Source organism: Nicotiana attenuata, chromosome 5, assembly GCF_001879085.1.
Source record: "Nicotiana attenuata strain UT chromosome 5, NIATTr2, whole genome shotgun sequence".
Taxonomy (NCBI): Eukaryota; Viridiplantae; Streptophyta; class Magnoliopsida; order Solanales; family Solanaceae; genus Nicotiana; species Nicotiana attenuata.
Window position 1 is genome coordinate 41,979,206 of NC_031993.1, and position 19,264 is coordinate 41,998,469.

General features: G+C 36.2%; 1 protein-coding gene across 12 annotated transcripts; it reads right to left on the minus strand.

The window, feature by feature from the left end:
- Positions 1,599–12,875, minus strand: LOC109225707 (ATP-dependent DNA helicase pif1-like). 12 transcript variants are annotated; one of them, XM_019390470.1, is made up of 9 exons: positions 12,414–12,875; positions 9,891–10,172; positions 9,526–9,738; positions 5,224–9,448; positions 4,689–4,798; positions 4,392–4,521; positions 3,100–3,700; positions 2,803–3,018; positions 1,599–1,784 (listed from the first exon to the last, which is right to left on the minus strand). In XM_019390470.1, the coding sequence occupies exons 4-5, from the start codon at positions 7,041–7,043 to the stop codon at positions 4,762–4,764; spliced, it is 1,857 nt and encodes a 618-aa protein (XP_019246015.1). In that variant the 5' UTR covers positions 7,044–9,448; positions 9,526–9,738; positions 9,891–10,172; positions 12,414–12,875; the 3' UTR covers positions 1,599–1,784; positions 2,803–3,018; positions 3,100–3,700; positions 4,392–4,521; positions 4,689–4,761. The 12 variants fall into 12 exon arrangements, 11 of the variants coding, with proteins under 11 accessions (XP_019246015.1, XP_019246014.1, XP_019246010.1 ...); XM_019390469.1 differs by having other exon boundaries at positions 2,718–3,018; XM_019390465.1 differs by having other exon boundaries at positions 1,627–2,593; positions 2,718–3,018.

Below are 19,264 nucleotides of genomic sequence, written 5' to 3' on the forward strand. Positions count from 1 at the left end.
TAGCCTGAGTCCCAGTTCAACTGTTGTTGAACTCTGTCGTTTTGATGGCGAAGGCGCGTAGCCTGAGTCCCAGTTCAACTGTTGTTGAACTCGGTCGATTTTGATGGCGAAGGCGCGTAGCCTGAGTCTTGGTTCAACCGTAGTTGAACTTACTGACGAAGGCGCATAGCCTGAGTCCCAGTTCAACTGTTGTTGAACTCGGTCGATTTTGATGGCGAAGGCGCGTAGCCTGAGTCTTGGTTCGACCGTAGTTGAACTTACTGGGGAAGGCGCGTAGCCTGAGTCCCAGTTCAATTGTTGTTGAACTTGGTCGAATTTGATGGCGAAGGCGCATAGCCTGAGTCCCAGTTCAACTGTTGTTGAACTTTGTCGATGTTGATGACGAAGGCTCATGGCCTGAGTCCCATATTGTGGGTATTGAGTGCTGAAACTCGTTTTGGATTTGAGACCTTGAGCGGCTTATCCGTTGTCCTCCCAACTAGGGTATATAGGCTGTCTTGAGGCGACTCTCGGATCGAGATATCTCCGTGCCGGTTTCTGATCGAAGCTTGTATCAAGGACGTGGGAGATGTCTTATAGAGCCCTTCCCTTAGGAGGGGGGGAGGCTTCTTCTTTTTGTTTGCACTATCTGAGGTCGGAGAGAGAGAGAGAGGACTTAGATCTTGATTTGAGATCTTCGAGTTCCCCTTCGAGTTTGGCGTTTCTTTTCTTTTTGTCCAGGGAAGAACTACGCGATTTTGCTAGGAAATCCCCACAGACGGCGCCAAATTGTTTGACTCAAAAGTTATTACATACCTTATGAGTATAAAACAATATAAATAAATCACGGAAAAATCATAGCAAACCGTAATAATCCGTTGGACCAAATGAAGGAAACGAAAATAAGTACTCAGGATTAGGGGGAGAAACATTAGAAGCCTTTATTGATAATATTGGTTTGGTCTGCCTCTCCATGAAGAGGTTCAGAGCCTTACAATGGTGTTCCTCTTGCCCATAATTTGGGTAACGTTGCCTCTTTTTTCTCTCTCAATAGTGGTGAAGAAGAAGCCCCCCCTTTCTAGGGTTTCCTCTCTTGGTATTTATAGCTGTGAGCTTCGTGAGCTGGCAATAAGTGGCCGTGACCACGTTGGGATTTCGCCTTCATGGTGGCGGATGGGCCATGGCCTTGTTGATCGAATCAGATGCGGGTTGAATATCGTTAATTCTGAATGGTCGTGCCACTAATTAATCATGAATTAGCTTAAGACGGGATTAACTTCGTTAATTATCGTGGGGTTGGATTCTGACCCATACAGATTAGTCCTTTGAGTAGAGCAAGCACGATTCCTCAAATTCAACTATTGATGAATATTTGTACCCTATATAGAAAAAAATCAAACAGGATAAAATTATCATTTAGTTATTTTTTTCTAATATTTATGACTTCAAGATCAAAATATTGAATACGATATTAATATTCAATCTTTAAAAGTAACAAAATGACTAACAGTTCAATTAATAACAATAAAATATAAAAAATTAAAATTATAAAATTGAATGAGAAATCAAAGCAGTACATAGATAGAAGACTAGTGGGGGTAGCCCGGGCAAAAACAAAGTTGTCAGCAAGGAGTGAGTTCGTGTATAGAAGAGAAATAGAAGATGCAGATTTGTTACAAAAATGTTACAGAGTAATAGGAGATCGTACATAGCTACTGCATAAATGTTGCTTTTTCTAATCCTTCTATTTCTAATTCATATTGTTACACAAAAAGTTGTAGCTTTCCAGTAGCATCTTGACAAACCTGTGTAAAATGGCAACAATTAGCATTATTGTCAACAAAGGTGATAAAGTATTATGTCAAATAAGCTTTAGCAACATTGAAATAAGGGCGAGTATATGAGGTTTAGAATAGAAGAATGGTGCGTAGATAGTCGAGTGTGGAACTCCATCTTTTGGAGTATACCACTGATTATTTGTTGCAACGTTGAAACTACAAGGGAATCTGAAATCTTCCACAATGTTAGATTGATATTATCATTACAAAAAAATTTAGATCTTAAATGTAAACAGAAGAAAAAGTAAGCAAAGAGAAATTTTTTAAGGGGGCAGTTAACAGTGAAACAAGTAAAATTTAATAAGAGCAGTAATTCAAGAAGAATTTGACTTTATACTGCTTTTCTTTATGTTTTCTTGTAGGTCATGCAGATCCAACAAATTCAGTAGAAATCAAGGGAATTAAACAGATATTTTGTCTCAAAATGCTGAAGTACCTTATATTTGGGGGCAAGTGTAACAGTAGTTCTGTCGTACGCAGCAACAAAATTGAGCATTTTTGCCTTCTTTCTTTCAGGAGCAAAAGCATCTTGTATCAAAATTCCAATAAATCTAACTTCTTGCACAAAATTTTTGTTCTTTTGAATAAGCGAAATTTTCCCTCTTGGAAGTAGGTGACAAGGTGTAAAATACAATGGTTATTAAATCAAACAGCTATCTTATCCAAAATAAGTATTGTTTTACAGTTACCTTTAGCAGAGGTGGCTTTAGATACCGGTGGTGTCAGTTTCAGGGTGCCGTTATTGGTGCTTGTAAATATAGCTAAAGTAGGTTCTTCTAAAAAGAAATATGAGGGAAATTACTTATCAGATACCGTAGTAGTGAGCACAGATAGGTCAAGATGAGCTTACAAGAGCAAGAAAGTTTGAGGTACAAAAAACATTAAATTCAATGTGCTTACCCTAGGACCAATTGGTACGCCTTTCCGATCATCTGTATACATAGGAAATCAGAACATTTTTTAAGATAGTATATTAGTATCTTACAAGTAAATGCACAGTTCCAATCCTGTCGGTATCCAAGGGCTTTTGGTTTGGATAGATGGCGATCATATGCATAGAAGGTAGTATAATGGTTTATGCCCACAATCAATTGACCCTTTGACCATCTTAACCTCTTCTTTTGTGAATTTGGGTAAACGATTTCCAACAATATTTTGCATGGTTTTTGGGTACTCTCCATATACCAGAGGATGCAAAAACCTGTATAATAAAGTCCAAATAAACTTCAGATGAAATTTTGCAGTAGTATTAAGCAATGTAGTGCCATTTGGAAATTCTTACCATCCCAATTCAAAGTGTCTTGCTCTTTGAGCAGCATAATTGTCCGCTTTGGATCTAGTCAGAGGTTCAAACCAAACAAAATCCAAGATAATTCCAAATTTTCCCTTCTGTTTCTCCTGTGATTGCATTTAGATGATGAAGTCAAAACTTGATATTCTCTTCTAGTATGTTATGAGTTGAAATATGATGTGCAATTTCCAATAAAAGAGGAGCTTTGGCGCAACCGGTAAAGTTACTGCCATGTGACCAGGAGGTCATGGGTTCGAGCCGTGGAAAGAGCCTCTTGCAGAGAATGCAGGGTAAGGTTGCATACAATAGACCATCGTGGTGCGGCCCTTTCCCCAACCCCGCGCATAGCAGGGGAGCTTGATGCACCGGGCTGCCCTTTATATACTGATAAGACTCTTTGGCTGATAATCCTTTCTTTGATCGTCACAAGGGTGCATCCACTGCTATTCTTATTTTTTCTGCCCATATGGGAAACCAAGATACTGAATCATCAAAACAATGGCAAAAACCACGCCCAATAACAGACTAAGTTATCTAATTTGAAAGCCCATGTTTGACCAGCAGTTTGATTGAAGAAAGCACACCTTTATCCCTGGATAATTTTCACATTCCAAATTCAGTATCTCCACATAGTATTTTTCTATATACTACTACACAATATCTCAGTATTAGAATAACTTAATAAAACACCACAAGTACAAAGAGCGAATTCAATTTTTTTAAACGTCAGGAATCATTCTTCAAATAGTTCAACTCCTTAACAAGAACAATTCTCCACTTGGACTAATGCTCAAACTGATGTTTTCACCATTAAGATCCAAAAGCAGAATCATAATTGTTGCTCTGTTACTAAATTAATCAGCCAGAAAAACACAAACACAAGAAATGCAACCGCACAAGAGTTGCTTGGTCAATAATAACAAAATAAAAAAATAGGTTAAAACCGAAATAAAGGTAGCATCATCTCCAAATCACCAAACAAGAAAAAGCAAGTCAAATTATTCCTCAAACAATTGAGTACAATTTAAGAAACCAAGACAGCAAAAAACCCAACAAAACCACTTAAGCAAATCAACTACTATAACATGATAACCAACTATAAATACACCAGTAAATTAACTGATCACACCGTTAGCTTCAATTACCAGATCAAAATCAGACAAAGAACTGCTTCAGCTTCAAGCCACGTTTAGCCAACAAAAAGAACCTCAAAGAACAAAAGTCTAACATATTAAGCATGGTGGCTTTTCTTCAGCTGGTTGAAGATGCCATTCAAGAAGTACCTGAGCTTTTTCAACGGCTTCATGGATGTGACGATACATATTCGTAGCAGTCCTTAAATGGAAGTATCCACCAGCTCTGGAAGCATCCAACATGCTCTTGCAGTTGGCAAGATGTGTAAGGAATATTGGACTTGTACATCAAATTCAGAAAAAATACTTTATTGGATAAATCAGGTAAAGCAAAAGAAAAATTCAATCTTGATTAAAGACTGAGTAGAAACAATAGGAAGCCAGATAGTAACACCCAAAATAGAACCAAAACAAATCAATCTTGATCAAGGACGCAGCAAAGAATACCTTCGTAATGGCAGGAGCAAAAATATATGGTTCAGAATCAAACTCTTGAAAGCGCATGGCCTCTATAGCATTCTCAAATAGAATGTACATTGGAAGTTGGTTCAAGCCTCCTACATTAAATTTTCCAACAACAGAAAACTATTAAATCCATCTCATATAACACACATAACGATAGAGTAAATAATAATACAGCAAGAATTAGAGCATCATCAACCCATTCATTTATTGTAATTTTGAGAGAATTTCAACTAAATTTGTTAGTTTCTCTCTGTAATAGATAAATGGAAGAATCTAGGGGAAAAAGAAAAAGGTAAATCAAAGAAAATGTAGAGTAGGAATTGGCAGAGAATAATTAGGTAGCACAAGAATGAAGGTAGCAACATAGTGCTGACAATATTACAGAGCCAAGAGCATTATAAGTTTGTTTGTTTAACTACTCAAGGATTAAAAAAAAATGAAACAAAATGTACGTGAGTAAAATGACTAACAGAATAAAACAAAAAAATATTCTATCTTGGAGTAGCAGAAGACTTACAAAGATGCTCTTTGGATGATTTCGTCATAAACAATGTTGTATGTAGAATGATCATCACGGTTGGCTAGTGTGGACGGTTGGATCAGCACTTTGACACAACTTGAACTCTTTGCTCTCGATAAGGCAACATAAAGTTGACCGTGTGAAAAAACAGGTTCTCGCAAATATATTCCGACGAAATCCAGAGTTTGACCTTGCGCTTTATTTATAGTCATAGCATAGCATAATCTTACTGGGAATTGTGTTCTCTTAAATTGAACTGGTATTCTTTCGTCCTGTAACGATAATAATGGTATTCTTGGGATAAATACATGCTTATTTTTAAAATCGCCTGTCGCGATCTTAGCACTAATAACATGTGTCTTAATATCACAACATATCAATCGTGTACCATTGCATAAACCTTCATATGGATTCAAATTACGCAGCAATATAATGGGGCAATTCTCCTTTAAAGTTAATTTGTAAGGAGGTAAACCAGCAGGATTTAAACTGTGTAATAGGTCCTCAAATTGACTTTGATCATTAGGCTCAACGGTTTCGTCAAAGCCAACAAATGTAGTTGCTTTTTCTAGAAATTTTGCTATAAGAATATCGTTGATTTCATTCACAAAATCATTTTTTGTCGTCAGAACAATGCGAGCATCTGCCAAAAAAGGATTAGAGGAGCATGTGTGTACATTTGAGAATGTCACAGCGAATAAATGGTCCAGAGATTCTTCTTCAGTTGTAAAAGGAATAATCATAGAATCTGGAAGTTCAATTTTGTTATTAGTGTTGACCCTCTCTTGTCCATTTCCAATTCTCATAAGGTAATCACAAAAAGCAGGATCTGTTTTTGCCCTCATGTTCTCGGACAGTTGCAATTTTTCAAGTTCGTCCCAAATGGTAGAATATAGCAAACTTTCACTAATAAAATCTTTCTTTTTTCCGTTTCGAACAACTGGAAGAGTTTGTCTAAAGTCACCTCCAAAAACAACGACTTTTCCCCCAAATAGAATATTTGTATCCATAAGATCTTTTAAGAGCAAGTCAAAAACATCAAGCATTCTTTTTTTAGCCATAGATACTTCATCCCATACAATTAATTTTGCATCACGAATCAGACCTGCAGTTGAACTTTGTTTGCTGATGTTGCAACTGAAATTTTCATCAATGTCTATAGGTATTTTAAAACGTGAATGTGCAGTTCGCCCACCTGGAAGAATAGAAGCAGCAACGCCGGAAGTAGCAGTTGCTAGAGCTATGTATCCTTTACTACGTACAGTTGCTAATAAAGCACGATATAAGAAAGTTTTTCCAGTACCTCCAGGGCCATCAATAAAAAAAGCTCCTGGTTTCTTGGAAAATACTCGGTCAATAATCACATTGTATGCTTTTAATTGTTTTGCGTTCAGTTTTTTATGTAACAGTATATCCTCTTCACTAACCGTGATGGTTCTTTCAAAGAATACCTCCTTTGCTTCTTTTTCCAATATAGATGCTCGAACTGTTTCTGGGATAAGCTCATATTCGTTTACATTATGACCCATAGAGTGTAAAATATCATTAATCTGATTTAAAACTTGATATTGAATATCTTTCCTTTCAACATTACGTAACACTCTGAAATCTTCTGACATTGACTCTTCAAATTGTTTCCATATTTCTTTTGGATTGGCTGGACTGCAATACACTAATAATGTAGCAAATAAACGCCTTAAACTATATGGCGTTTGGTAACTTGCTGCCTCTGACATGCAATCAACTAAACTGTTATCACAGTGTAATAGTCCCCTTTTTTTCTGCGGATTCTCTAAAAGTATTATAATGTTCCCCATTTATAGTTCGGAGATCTTTATATGATTTCGGTCCCCTCACATTCAGCAATAGTAGTCTCAGATAATATCGTTCTCCTTCAGTTGGGTGACACGTTACGATACGACCAACGGCACAACGTTGTTGTCGTCATGTCCATGTTTTGTCTGTAGTTGACCATACAAAATGTTCAAGAAATTCTTTGTATAATAAGTTAAGCTTTATGGCATCTTTGTTAGTTCTGTTCATTTGGAAAAATTCTGTCAGCATTGTCTTATTAATCATAGGATTATTAATGATTGTGTTTATATCTGTATTGCCTTTAAAAGAAACAAGTTGTTGCCCTTTAAGATGTAGCTGAAGATGATAAACGCTTGGATACATCTCACTAATAGAGAAACCAAATAAACGCCATGTAGCTTCAGGTGGTGATACCCATCTAGCAGATTGATACTCTTTTATTTCATCTATTTCTTTGTTTGTATCATTATCATGTACATAAAATGCAATTTTGTCATGTCCTTTACAAATATATTTGTAAAGATATTTAACCACAGAGCAAACCTCAACGTTCATATGACAGTTGAATTTACCAAGTAAAAAAGGATTGTATGGAACAACCCAAGAGTTATCTAAATACTGCTCCCGTACTTTTACAACTTCTCCTATGTTTCGTCTTTTATAGATGGGGTAAGAATCACTTCCTTTTGATGTATGTTCAGCAAATCTTTTTGGATAATTAAACTTGCAAAGACCATTTTTTCATACAGGAATTTGTTGGATTTAGATTACCGCATGGACCGTGCATCATATGTTTAAGAACAAGCGAATGTAATTTCTTATCCAAATTGGCATCTGGTATTTCAGCACTAATGATTCCATCATAAGCCTCCGATGTCAATAACTTATATTCATTAGCTAATATTATAAGGAAATGAGCATGTGGTAAACCGCGTTTTTGGAATTATACAGTATACATATAAGCAGCAACTTTTCCAAAGATATTTCTTTTGCTTATATCAGTTTTCAGCTCTTCAACTTTAGCCCTGAATACTCGACTAATTAAATCAGGTCTATTTTGCGCCTCATCAGTTGTCCACAGATGTTCTTTTATTTCCGGCCAGGTCGGATTACAGGTCATAGTTATAACCAAATCTGGTTTACCAAAACGTTGTACTAATGTAATAGCATCCATATATCGTTGTCGCATATCTCTAGGTCCACCTATAAAGGAAGCTGAAAAGAATTTTTGCTTACCAATGTTTAGAAGAATCCCGTTCGCCAAGTCTTAAAATATCTAGAAGTCCTTGCAATATATCCATTCTAAATAAATCTTGATTGAACGAAGCAAAATCCAATCTTTGGGTTTCAATTTTTATGTATTCGTCAACTGAATATTGCTGAAATAGTCTACCAGTGTGTAGTAACTCGTCTTCATCATCATTTCTCATTTGAAGTTTATAACAATAATATTCACGAGCAGAAACTGTATCTCTTTTTTTCTTTCCTTTTTCTAAAGCTTGAGATTCCATTTGAAGATATGAATTTGAGAGAGCAAAGATTTCGTATGCTTGATAACTGTTCACATTCATGAGTATAACTTGCACGAATATTTTTTGCTTTAGGAATTTTCTTAATACCACAATGCCACCCATTTTGTCCGTATGGAAACAACAAAGGATATTGTAAGGCATCATAGCATCCGTAATAATAGTTCACTATTTGTGTTATGTTGCTGTGGGTATAAATTTGAATATGTGGGCATGAGTTATATTATTGTCATTGTCCTCAACCCATATTGCAGCAATTTCTGATGAAGTTGGCAAATTATATACTCGTTGATCTAAACCAGGATCACATTTAAGTCCAATATGGAAATTCTGTAGCTCGGGAATATCTATCAAAGATCGGATAAAAAAAGAGTATGGGTTAACTTTCAACATGTCCATCAGTTCACTCACTATAGATTCATTGATTTTGTTAGAGCATGCCATTCTATTTGCTAACTCATTGTTGTTGTCGTAAAAGTACAACTGTAGATTTTTTGATTTTTTCCCTCCGGGATACAAATCATCTATTAGGTGGTACATTCGTCCTTGAACTCTGAAAGTATAGATACCACGATTCCTTCGCGCTAAGTCTGTATCATAATTTACACCAAGTGATGTAAATGCAAACGAATTATTATATGTTCTGATATATGTTCGAAAGTGTTGGGATTTTTCATTATTCTCGAAGTATAGATTATGAAGCTTAGCAGGCATTCGATGTGAAATTATCTTAACGGTACCAGTGCCACAACAAAATCCAGGAGATTCATATTCAAATCTTTTTGCTGAGCAGAATTTACAGTTTTGAGTATTTTTTAACGGTACATAGTCTGACCGTAGCTTAATATTCATAGCAGTTCTGTTATTTCGACTGCGACCTGCATGTTCTAGAGGTTGTAAGGAGTGAAACAGTAAGCACAAAATGATATTATTCAAAGAAGACACAAATACAAACCTTTAGTTATCACTATCTCAGCTGTGTCATTTTGTTCATTAGGTACAGCCGATGTTGAACCTACCACATAAGTAATTTTTTAATTAACATTAATATGTCTTGTATATTAGTGTAAACTTATGGCAAATTTCAGCAACTTGCCTTTCTCATAAGTGCAAAGAGGATTTCGTTTGTCGAAAGCAGGAAATGATGGAAGCAATGTAACTTTACTCTCTGCATGGTAAGCATAAGCGCAGCAGATGTTTATAGTATTAAACCTAGATAAATATTCGTGTGCACAAAGAAATTATATTTGCAGTAACAGTGAAACAGTTAGTCATGCTACTCATGTTGTATACATTGCGATATAGAATTAATATACTGACCTGTTTTGGAAGTATAGGAGGAGTCCATTATATTAGGAGTGTACTGTAAATGTCCTGATGATGTATCAGTAGAGATGGTAGAAGTCATTCTGTCAAAGCGACTACGTTGTAACACTTGACTTGTGAGCACCTCATGTAGTGCTAGTGCACTCTTTTCATTGGCCATCTTAACTTTATATTGTTCGCGTCGTCTAACATTCCTATCAGGATATTTCTTTTCATAGGGACGTTTGTTTGTTTGTCCGGAGTCCATCAATATTGAAATTTGTTGCTCCCAAATATCTGTTGGTATAAAAGTTCTAAAATTGTTAAATATTATAAAATTTATCGTCAGGAAACAAATAACACTGCAAGTCTGCAATCATACTAAAACATAGTTGTTACGGTTGCTATTCAAATCAATTGCACTTTACCAAAATAAAGATGCAAATCAGGAGCTGAACAGTCACTTTGTGCAAAGTGAACTGTAACTATTTCCATATCAAGAGCAGACCGAAAAATTTAAGAAGCACAAATTTTTAATCAAACAGTAGTAATAAATACAAGCATGTTAACAATTAGAGCAAGAGAAGAAAACATGGCTAACACAAATAAGCAGAAATAAACACAATGTAGTAGTGCTCATATGTTGCAGAAGTTCATATTCAGTCAGCAAAAAGAACACCGCAGAAAAGACAAATCAACAATACTACAAGACATTTGCTATACTCCCTATTCATATCAACCCCCTCAACAGTCAGAGCAACGAAGAAGGACCGACCTATGGCAAATTGAAGAATAAAATAACATTGCTTTGTTCGTTCTCTGCTACGTTAAATTTTTTTCAAGCAACATTTCTGATTAAGCATTCTTCACCCGTCATCTTTATCCGAACAAACAAATTAACCAAAGAGAAAGAACAAAGCAACTAAAATTAAATATTTAATTCCCTTATATTATTCTACGTATTGATTATGGACTAAATGTTATTATAGTTATGTAATATCATTGTTGTTTTGTTGCATTATAGCTTGTTTCATTCAAGAAAAGAGAAATTCAGCAGAACTATGAAGTTGTTATAAGAATAAGATATCCCAAATCCACAATACCAAGGTTATTATAGAGAGATATAATTGTCTTAAGTTTCTCAATTTATTATTATAAATTTTTAGTTTGTTTTCTAACTCATTATCACTAATCTGTTTTCCTACATATCCCATTGTCTTTGATAGACTAATAATAAATATTCTCAGAACAATTCAACTGTGTTTTCCTCCAAAAAATGACCTCACTTTAGTTAAAGTCTTTTAAGTCTTTCATCTTGGCTAATATAGTCTATTCTCTGCTTCAAACTAATTCTTCATTGCATTGACTGTCTTGTATTTATAGTTTCCTCTTACTGGTAAATGAACATATTACTAATACTTTCTGTTTTTTATATTAGCATTATAACTCCAATCTCAATATTGCACTCAGGTTTTCAAACTTCTCTGAACACATAAATTTCACCCACAGCCAAACTTCTCTTACCTTCTGTCAGTTTCTTCGTCTTTTCACTGGCCAAGATTCAATTTTGACATGTATGCCCTATACTAAAACGATATTATAAGCAGAGTAGTTGAAACTCTTTTTTATTGATGAGGTAAGATTTTCTTAAACATAAAACAATGTCGAGCTGATATTAAGAAATTACGAGCAGAGTAGTTGATACTTTGTTACATCAGCACACAGAACTTCACTAATATGACCACATCTGAGTCTCTAAAAACTATCGCTGCACCATAAAAAAACATAAACAATCAAATTTACCAAAGCTATGAATCGACACAAGAGACAATTTACAATATTACAACTACCAAAATGACCTTCATAAAATAACCAAAATTCCTAGCACCCATTACCCCAAAATGGATTTAGGAAACTCAAGTTGGAATGAAGAAGCGAAAACCAATTTCAACAACCATTTTGATCTTCCCTTTAAAGAAATTACCTTTTCAGTTCTTTTTTTTTAATGAGAACCCAATTGACAAAAAATCAATTTCTGTTGTTATCTATTTCAAACATGCATGTGAAAATCAGATAGAATTACTTACAATACATATATAAAATTCATGAGTAAATTAAAAAAAGAATAGGGAACAACAGAGAACAATCAAATTTCTATTTCAACCAAACAAAGGGAAAATGGCGAGAGTCCTCACCTGAACCAATAGATTTAACGGAGGCTAGACACAAACAGTAAGCAGTATGAAAAATTTCAGATGAAAACTAAGAGGCGAGGCATGGAAGAAGCATGAGATCGTTAAACAAAGAAAAGAATGCATAAAACTCGTACACTTTAAGAAATTGAGAAATCAATTGTGACAACTCTGAACCAAATCTGAGAGGGAAGAAAAACGAATTCAAGGTCTCAGAGAAATAGAGTATATTAAAGGAAAAAAATGACTTCAAGGTCTTAAGAAACCCACCCAAAAAGGGGAAAAAACACAGACGAAGAAATTGAGTACAAAATAAGACCCTTATGCATAGAAAATGTAAACTCACCAGTTCACGGGTGTAGCAGCGAAGAACCCAGCGCGCCAGAGAATTTCAACCTGGGTTTTTCCTTACTTCAATACTCACCAGTTCACGGGTGTAGCAGCGACGAACCCAGCACCAGAGAATTTCAACCTGGGTTTTTCCTTACTTCAAGACGGTGAAGTTGAGATATTATTTGGTGTAAGTTATCACTTTAAGACTCCTACATATTCTAGGGGTCTGTTGAAATGCCAGAGAAGCATGTCATAGCCAGGCAAGCATGTTGATGACACAAATAGCAATGATGACCGAAAGCTCTTCCTTTCTCTGATTTTTTTGAGTATTGAAGTGGGTGCAATCTCTTGTTTGTTTTGTAATCTAGTCTTTAAGTAGGAAGAAAGAGGTTCAGTAGCTGATAAAAATTGGCTATGGACCGCACATGTGCCTGACTTCTTCCACGTAATCATTAAGCATCAAGTTTTGTGGGTAAATTCTTGAAACTTGGTCAATAAAAGGGGCTTAAATGATGGGCCAGACAGGCATGTTGATGATACATATAGCTGAAGGACCCAAACTGTCCCTTCTAATATAAGAGAATACTCCAACGGAATTGAAAAAAACGGAGATTAATAAATAACATTGTTAAAGAAATCAAGTTGTTTAGACGGCGATGGTCTAACTGGACTATACTTATTGAGCCGTCCTTATTAAGCTACTTTCTTCGGTCCAAAATAAATGATTTTATAAACTTTTTTTTGTAGTCTAAAATAAGTAAAATTTTTTAGATTTCAAAAATAAATTAATTATTTTTTTCTTATATTGCTCTTGGAGTAAATAGTGTTGGAGTATGTGTTAGGAGTATTTATGTGAAGAGATAGCAAAGGTTAATATGGTCAATTTCATTGTTAATTAATGCTAAAAGTTGGATTTCTTAATCCGTATAAAAACAGATAAAAATTATTTATTTTGAACCGGAGGAAGTAATAAACTGTGTTTGGTTGGTCTCCAAGTGGATTTAAAACTTTCAGGAAGAGTTTCAGACTTTCAGTCCCATCAGATTCAACTTTAAAGTTTGTCCCAGCGTTATTAATAAGAGGAACATGAATCCTCATGGGAATCTATTTGATCTTAGTTGACTTCAAGGAGATATTCCTAATGTAAATATAAAATAAAAATATAATTATACCCAACTTCCTACATAACTCAAATAAGGAAAGACTTAATAGTCAAAATTGTATTAATTTTAAGGTGCTAATATTAAAAAAATAATTTATTAAATGACAATTTTAATTTCATTAATAATTTATTAAGTCAATCTAGTCTTAGGATATATGATTTGCATGTGTGCCTCTACCGTGAATGTAAACTTCTTAAAAATTAGATAATATTATTAAAGACGTATTTGTATGGTAAAATGAAAATTAGAGGGAAAAATTCAATTATAGTGTAAAATAAAAATTAAAGGAAAAAAAACTTAAATCTTAAAATTCAATAAAGGAAAATTCTTGCCCTACAAAAATGCTCAAATGCTTTGTCAAGATATTCACATATTATTTAATTTCATTAAAAAGACATGGATGCCTAACTTTTCAATTAATTGGCTTGCAGATTTTATATCAAAATGGAAAAGTTCACCAAAAGCTTTTTGAATTCCCTTCAACGTATTATATTACATATGATTATGATCAAATTTACTAAAACAATCACCAATCTTTCTGTTGAAATTTCTATATCATTAATATTAGAAAAATCTAAAATAATAAACTGCACACAATATGCAAAAAAAAAAAAAAAAAAAAACATCCTAAAAGATGAGTTCAGAAAAGAATTTAGTTGTGAATCAAATCTGAAATACAATGATTAAAATAATATAGTAGAAGCAGCTTCCACAAGCAAGTAAAAGATGCAGAACAATTGAAAAAGAACTCCCGAAAGTTGAATAACCAAAATTTGTAAGCAACAAATTCAATATCCTATCTACTAAATAAAAATAATTACAGCGAACGAATTGGAGTCAATTCTTTCTCTTGAACACTTGTTACCAAGCATGTCAAAAATCCTCTCAACTAAGAACTCATTACCACCCTTGTTCATACCACCCAAGCCACCGGATATCCTAAATCCCTCATCTTCTTTACCTCCATCATCCTCAAAGGAGCGTTCTTCCATACCACAAGATACTAATATGCTTATTGATTCAACGCCCCATGTTATGCACCCCTCATCATCTCCTCCCCAATCTTATCTTCATACCTTGCTTTCCCATACTGTCCAAACCCTACCTTCTACTGCTAATGATCAAGTTGTTCTTCCACAAGTTATTAACGCAGAACTGGAGGCACCAACTGACCCTAATATTTTCATTCCACTATCCTTGGATGNCTAATAAACGAGGGGACTATCTGTATTGGGTGATACCCTTTTTTTGCTTGAGCCCGACCGGGTTGGGTCCGGTCCGGGGCAAGTCGGGGCCATCGAGCCCGACCTGGATGCAAGGTAGAACGACGGCCAGGTCTACAACCGAGGTCGAGTCATTTCGAGACCGTTGCAGAGCTCGATATGAGTCACCACCGGATGGAGAAACACACAAGGTCGGAAGCCGGACTCGTAACGGATAACCAAGCGTCGCCGGATATCTCGCCCAAACGTGATTTTCTCAACCACTTCAGGCCATTAAGGCGTAATTACAGGGATCCACGATGTAATTAATTTACCTACCTTATTTTTACCCTTAATCAGAATGTATAAAAGGGGAGAAGACCCCATAAAGAGGGGACCGGGAAAAAACCATTACACTACAGTACCATCTCTCTAAATTCTTGTACGCTATCAAGCACAATTGTTCTAAGCAATATTATATTCTGCGATTATTTACTTTAACAGCAATTGTTGAGTCTTTATCTTTTATTTCCTCAACCTAAACCTTTTGTATCTTTTAGTTCACGGATCCTTAAAACCCCATATAAATTCAATTGTTATCCGGATTCTAGGGTAAACAGTCTGCACAATACATAAAAAAATCTTTATTTTTCCTACTCTTCGTTTTTCAGTAATTTCACATAACCTCCTGAAGGAAAACAGAAAAAGAATAAAGATAAGAAGGCAGCATACCATTGTTGGTTTTCCCTAAACTCTGTAAGCATCGGGTAAATGTTCTCAAATCAGTATATGTCTCTCGTACGCGAGCATAGTCAACAATTTATACAACGATGGGAATGTTTCAATCTTTTTGAGAAATTAAGCAACAATTTGTGAAATAACAATTATCGAAACACAGGCTTATAAAACCATATATAGATAGAGAAAATAAGTAAAAATTGCTAACCAAATATGCATCAACATTGCGAATTAGAAGGGGCCACATCTATGTATAATGGTTCTCTGTGTGATTTTGATCTTCTTCTTTTTTTCCTACTTTGAGGTAGGGAAGTATATTTTCTATAATTGGTTTCAGTTTGTACGCTGTATTTTATCATGTAGCTTTAGCCGCATACTCCGTTTTCCCTCTAACGTAATTGATATCCAGTTGCCAATAGAAGCATGTCAAAAATCCTCTCAACTAAGAACTCATTACCACCCTTGTTCATACCAGCCAAGCCACCGGATATCCTAAATCCCTCATCTTCTTTACCTCCATCATCTTCAAAGGAGCTTTCTTCCATACCACAAGATACTAATATGCATATTGATTCAACGGCCCATGTTATGCACCCCTCATCATCTCCTCCCCAATCTTATCTTCATACCTTGCTTTCCCATACTGTCCAAACCATACCTTCTACTGCTAATGATCAAGTTGTTGTTCCACAAGTTATTAACGCAGAACTGGAGGCACCAACTGACCCTAATATTTTCATTCCACTATCCTTGGATGAGAAGGCCCGAATATATAAGCCATGGCAGCATGCAGTTATTGTCAAGCTATATGGCCAAAAAATTGGTCATCAATTACTAAGGCAAAAACTATATGCTTTGTGGAAACCTACGGAGAATCTCCCACTTGTTGATCTAGGTTGTGATTTCTATTTGCTCAAGCTTCAGAAAGAGGAAAATAAGCTTCACGCACTAAATGATGGGCCATTGTTTATTCTTAATCACTACTTATCTGTTCGGCAATGGGAACCTAAATTCATGCCATCAGAAACCACTATTAACTACTCTGCTGTTTGGCTTCGCCTACCTGAACTGCCAACTGAGTTTTATGATTTTCAGATGTTGAAAAAATTGGGTAATAAGGTTGGCACACTATTAGCCATTGATAACTGTACCTCCTCCACCATTAGGGGAAGATATGCTAGGTTGTGTATCCAAGTTCCTTTGGACCAGCCACTTTGCCAGCATGTTTATATTGGCCATCATAAGCAGGCTATTGTGTATGAAGACCTTAATTTATTTTGTGTTAAGTGTGGTCGAATGGGACATAATCAGTTGAGTTGTTCTTACCAACCAAATACTATTGTTAATGAGTCTAACAATGACTCTACTGTTCATCCATCTATCAGCTCTAATGCACCTGCTCAGCAACAATCACCCAAGGATGAATGGAAAGTTGTTACTTTCCCTAATCATGCGGCTAGGAAGTTACATCCAAGCAAAGTTAATCAAGGTAAATCAGCTTTGCCGTTTGATAAGTTTAATCAGTTTAATACTACTCCTAATAACCTGCCTTTTAATAAATTGTCGCTTCATAATTCTTCTGCTAATCGTGATAATTCCTTGGCATTACAAGGCCAAACTCCTAATAACCTAAGTAAGCCTAACCTAATTAATTCCACCAACATAATAAACTCTACCCAAGCACAGCCCACCCTCATTAGTTGCACGGCCCAATTAGATTTAGTTCACTTTCCACCATAACCTATCACCTTGCATGCAAATTGCCACGACCACCTATCTCACATGCAAGCCCTAACCCCTTCCTCACCCGTTGGCCGGTCTTCACCATTTAATGACACAAACCAAACATCACATAAAACACCCATACAAGACAAATTCATTATTGCCTCAATTTCTTCAAGCCCTAGACTAGTCTCCATGCAGGAACATCATGATGAGATCTCCACCCCCATATCTAATTCTCATTCAAACACACCACCTTTCATTCCATCAATCAAACCGCCTACACCCTCCATTCAAATCCTCCGGCATTCCCTATATCTTCATCTTCCACATCAACCTTATCTCACTTAACCACTGCCTTACCTATCTCCCCTCAATTCCACAATGCTTGCCAACAACATAAATTATCTCAGGAGGTCATCACAACCACGCAGACAGAATATCCACCATCTCTTTCGTTCCCACAATCCACTCTCCCTTCCTCCCCCACACTTGAGCATGGAACTTACCTCCATAATCTACACAGCTCATTCCCTGGAGGCTCCACTCAATCTAGTATCTTGGCTAGAAACGGGTCTCCAAAATCATGCCTTAACCTTCACTATGGAGGTGAATCATCAGGAAGTGACCATCCTCATCAACAACCCAAGAGACCTTGCCCAGATAATTCCGGAGGGCATGCAACTAGGGACAGAGTTGTTTGCACGCTACCACTGGTCAATGATGCAATCTCCACATCTCTCTCCATATCAACCTCTCAATCTTCCAGTTCCAGTATGGGACTCTCCACATCTTTACCCACATCTAATCCGTATGCCATTTTATCCACCTCCTACCCCATCAACTCCCTGGATACAACCATATGCCAATCCCCAACCCATTTTACCTCTCTTGGAACCACCAGTGCCACCAACACCAGTACCCTCTCCTGTCAACTCGCCCCCACTCAGTCCCAATCACGAAGAACAAGACGACAATTTCCAGGCGGAACTCGACGCAGCACTCGTATACAACAGGGAAACTCGTCCAATTCATGCATGGCTAGATGGGATCAAGGTGTTTGTGCAAAAGGAAGAATACGAAAGAAAAATCTTCGTAAGGTGCCCTCCAACCCTAAGGAGAGTCTCTCTTCGTCTAAGGCCCACCACCAACCCAAAGGTGGGCAAATATGCGATGTTATTGCTACCATTTCTCCTACGACCAGGAGAGAGCAAGAGTAACTGGTTAACTCGAAGTAGAAGTCTTACGGATGTCCTAGAAAATAATCACATGAATTTAATTATATGGAATTGTAGGGGAGCACTTTCTGCTGAATTTAGACGTAACTTTAGGTCTCTTTTAGATTATAATAGGCCAGCCCTAGTAGTTCTCTTGGAGACCCACTGTCAAACACATCAAAATATTAAGGACGATTTCAACTTTGATGGCATGATTGAAGTGGCTGCCAATGGTCACTCTGGAGGTATTGCCATTTTCTGGTTGGCTACTGCTTTAGATGTTCACTCCGTTGCAACCACTATAAAAGAAGTTCACTGCCATGTCTAGGTAAAACCTTTGCCTTTTATATTTTTATTTACTGCTATTTATAGTAATGAACTAGTAAATAGGTAGTTATTATGGAATAACCTTAGGTCTGTTCAGGATAATTATCATGGACCTTGGTTGATGGGAGGTGACTTTAATGAAATTACTCATGCAGTGGATAAATTTGGTGGCTTTCCTCTAAATAATTCACGTTCAAATAAATTTATGGACTGTCTTAATTATTGTCACATGACTGACTTAGAATTTAAGGGTAGTCGTTATACTTGGACATATGGAAGACATCACAAGTATAATATACTTGAACGTATTGATCGCATAGTTGCTAATTATGAGTGGATTAATCAATTTCCTAATGCTCTTGTTACACACCTTCCCCGCACACACTCAGATCACTGTCCTATTAAATTGGAACTTCATCACTGTGTTCTGCCCCGGACAAAATTATTTAGGTTTGAGACTATTTGGACTAGTCATCCTGAGTTTAATCATGTGGT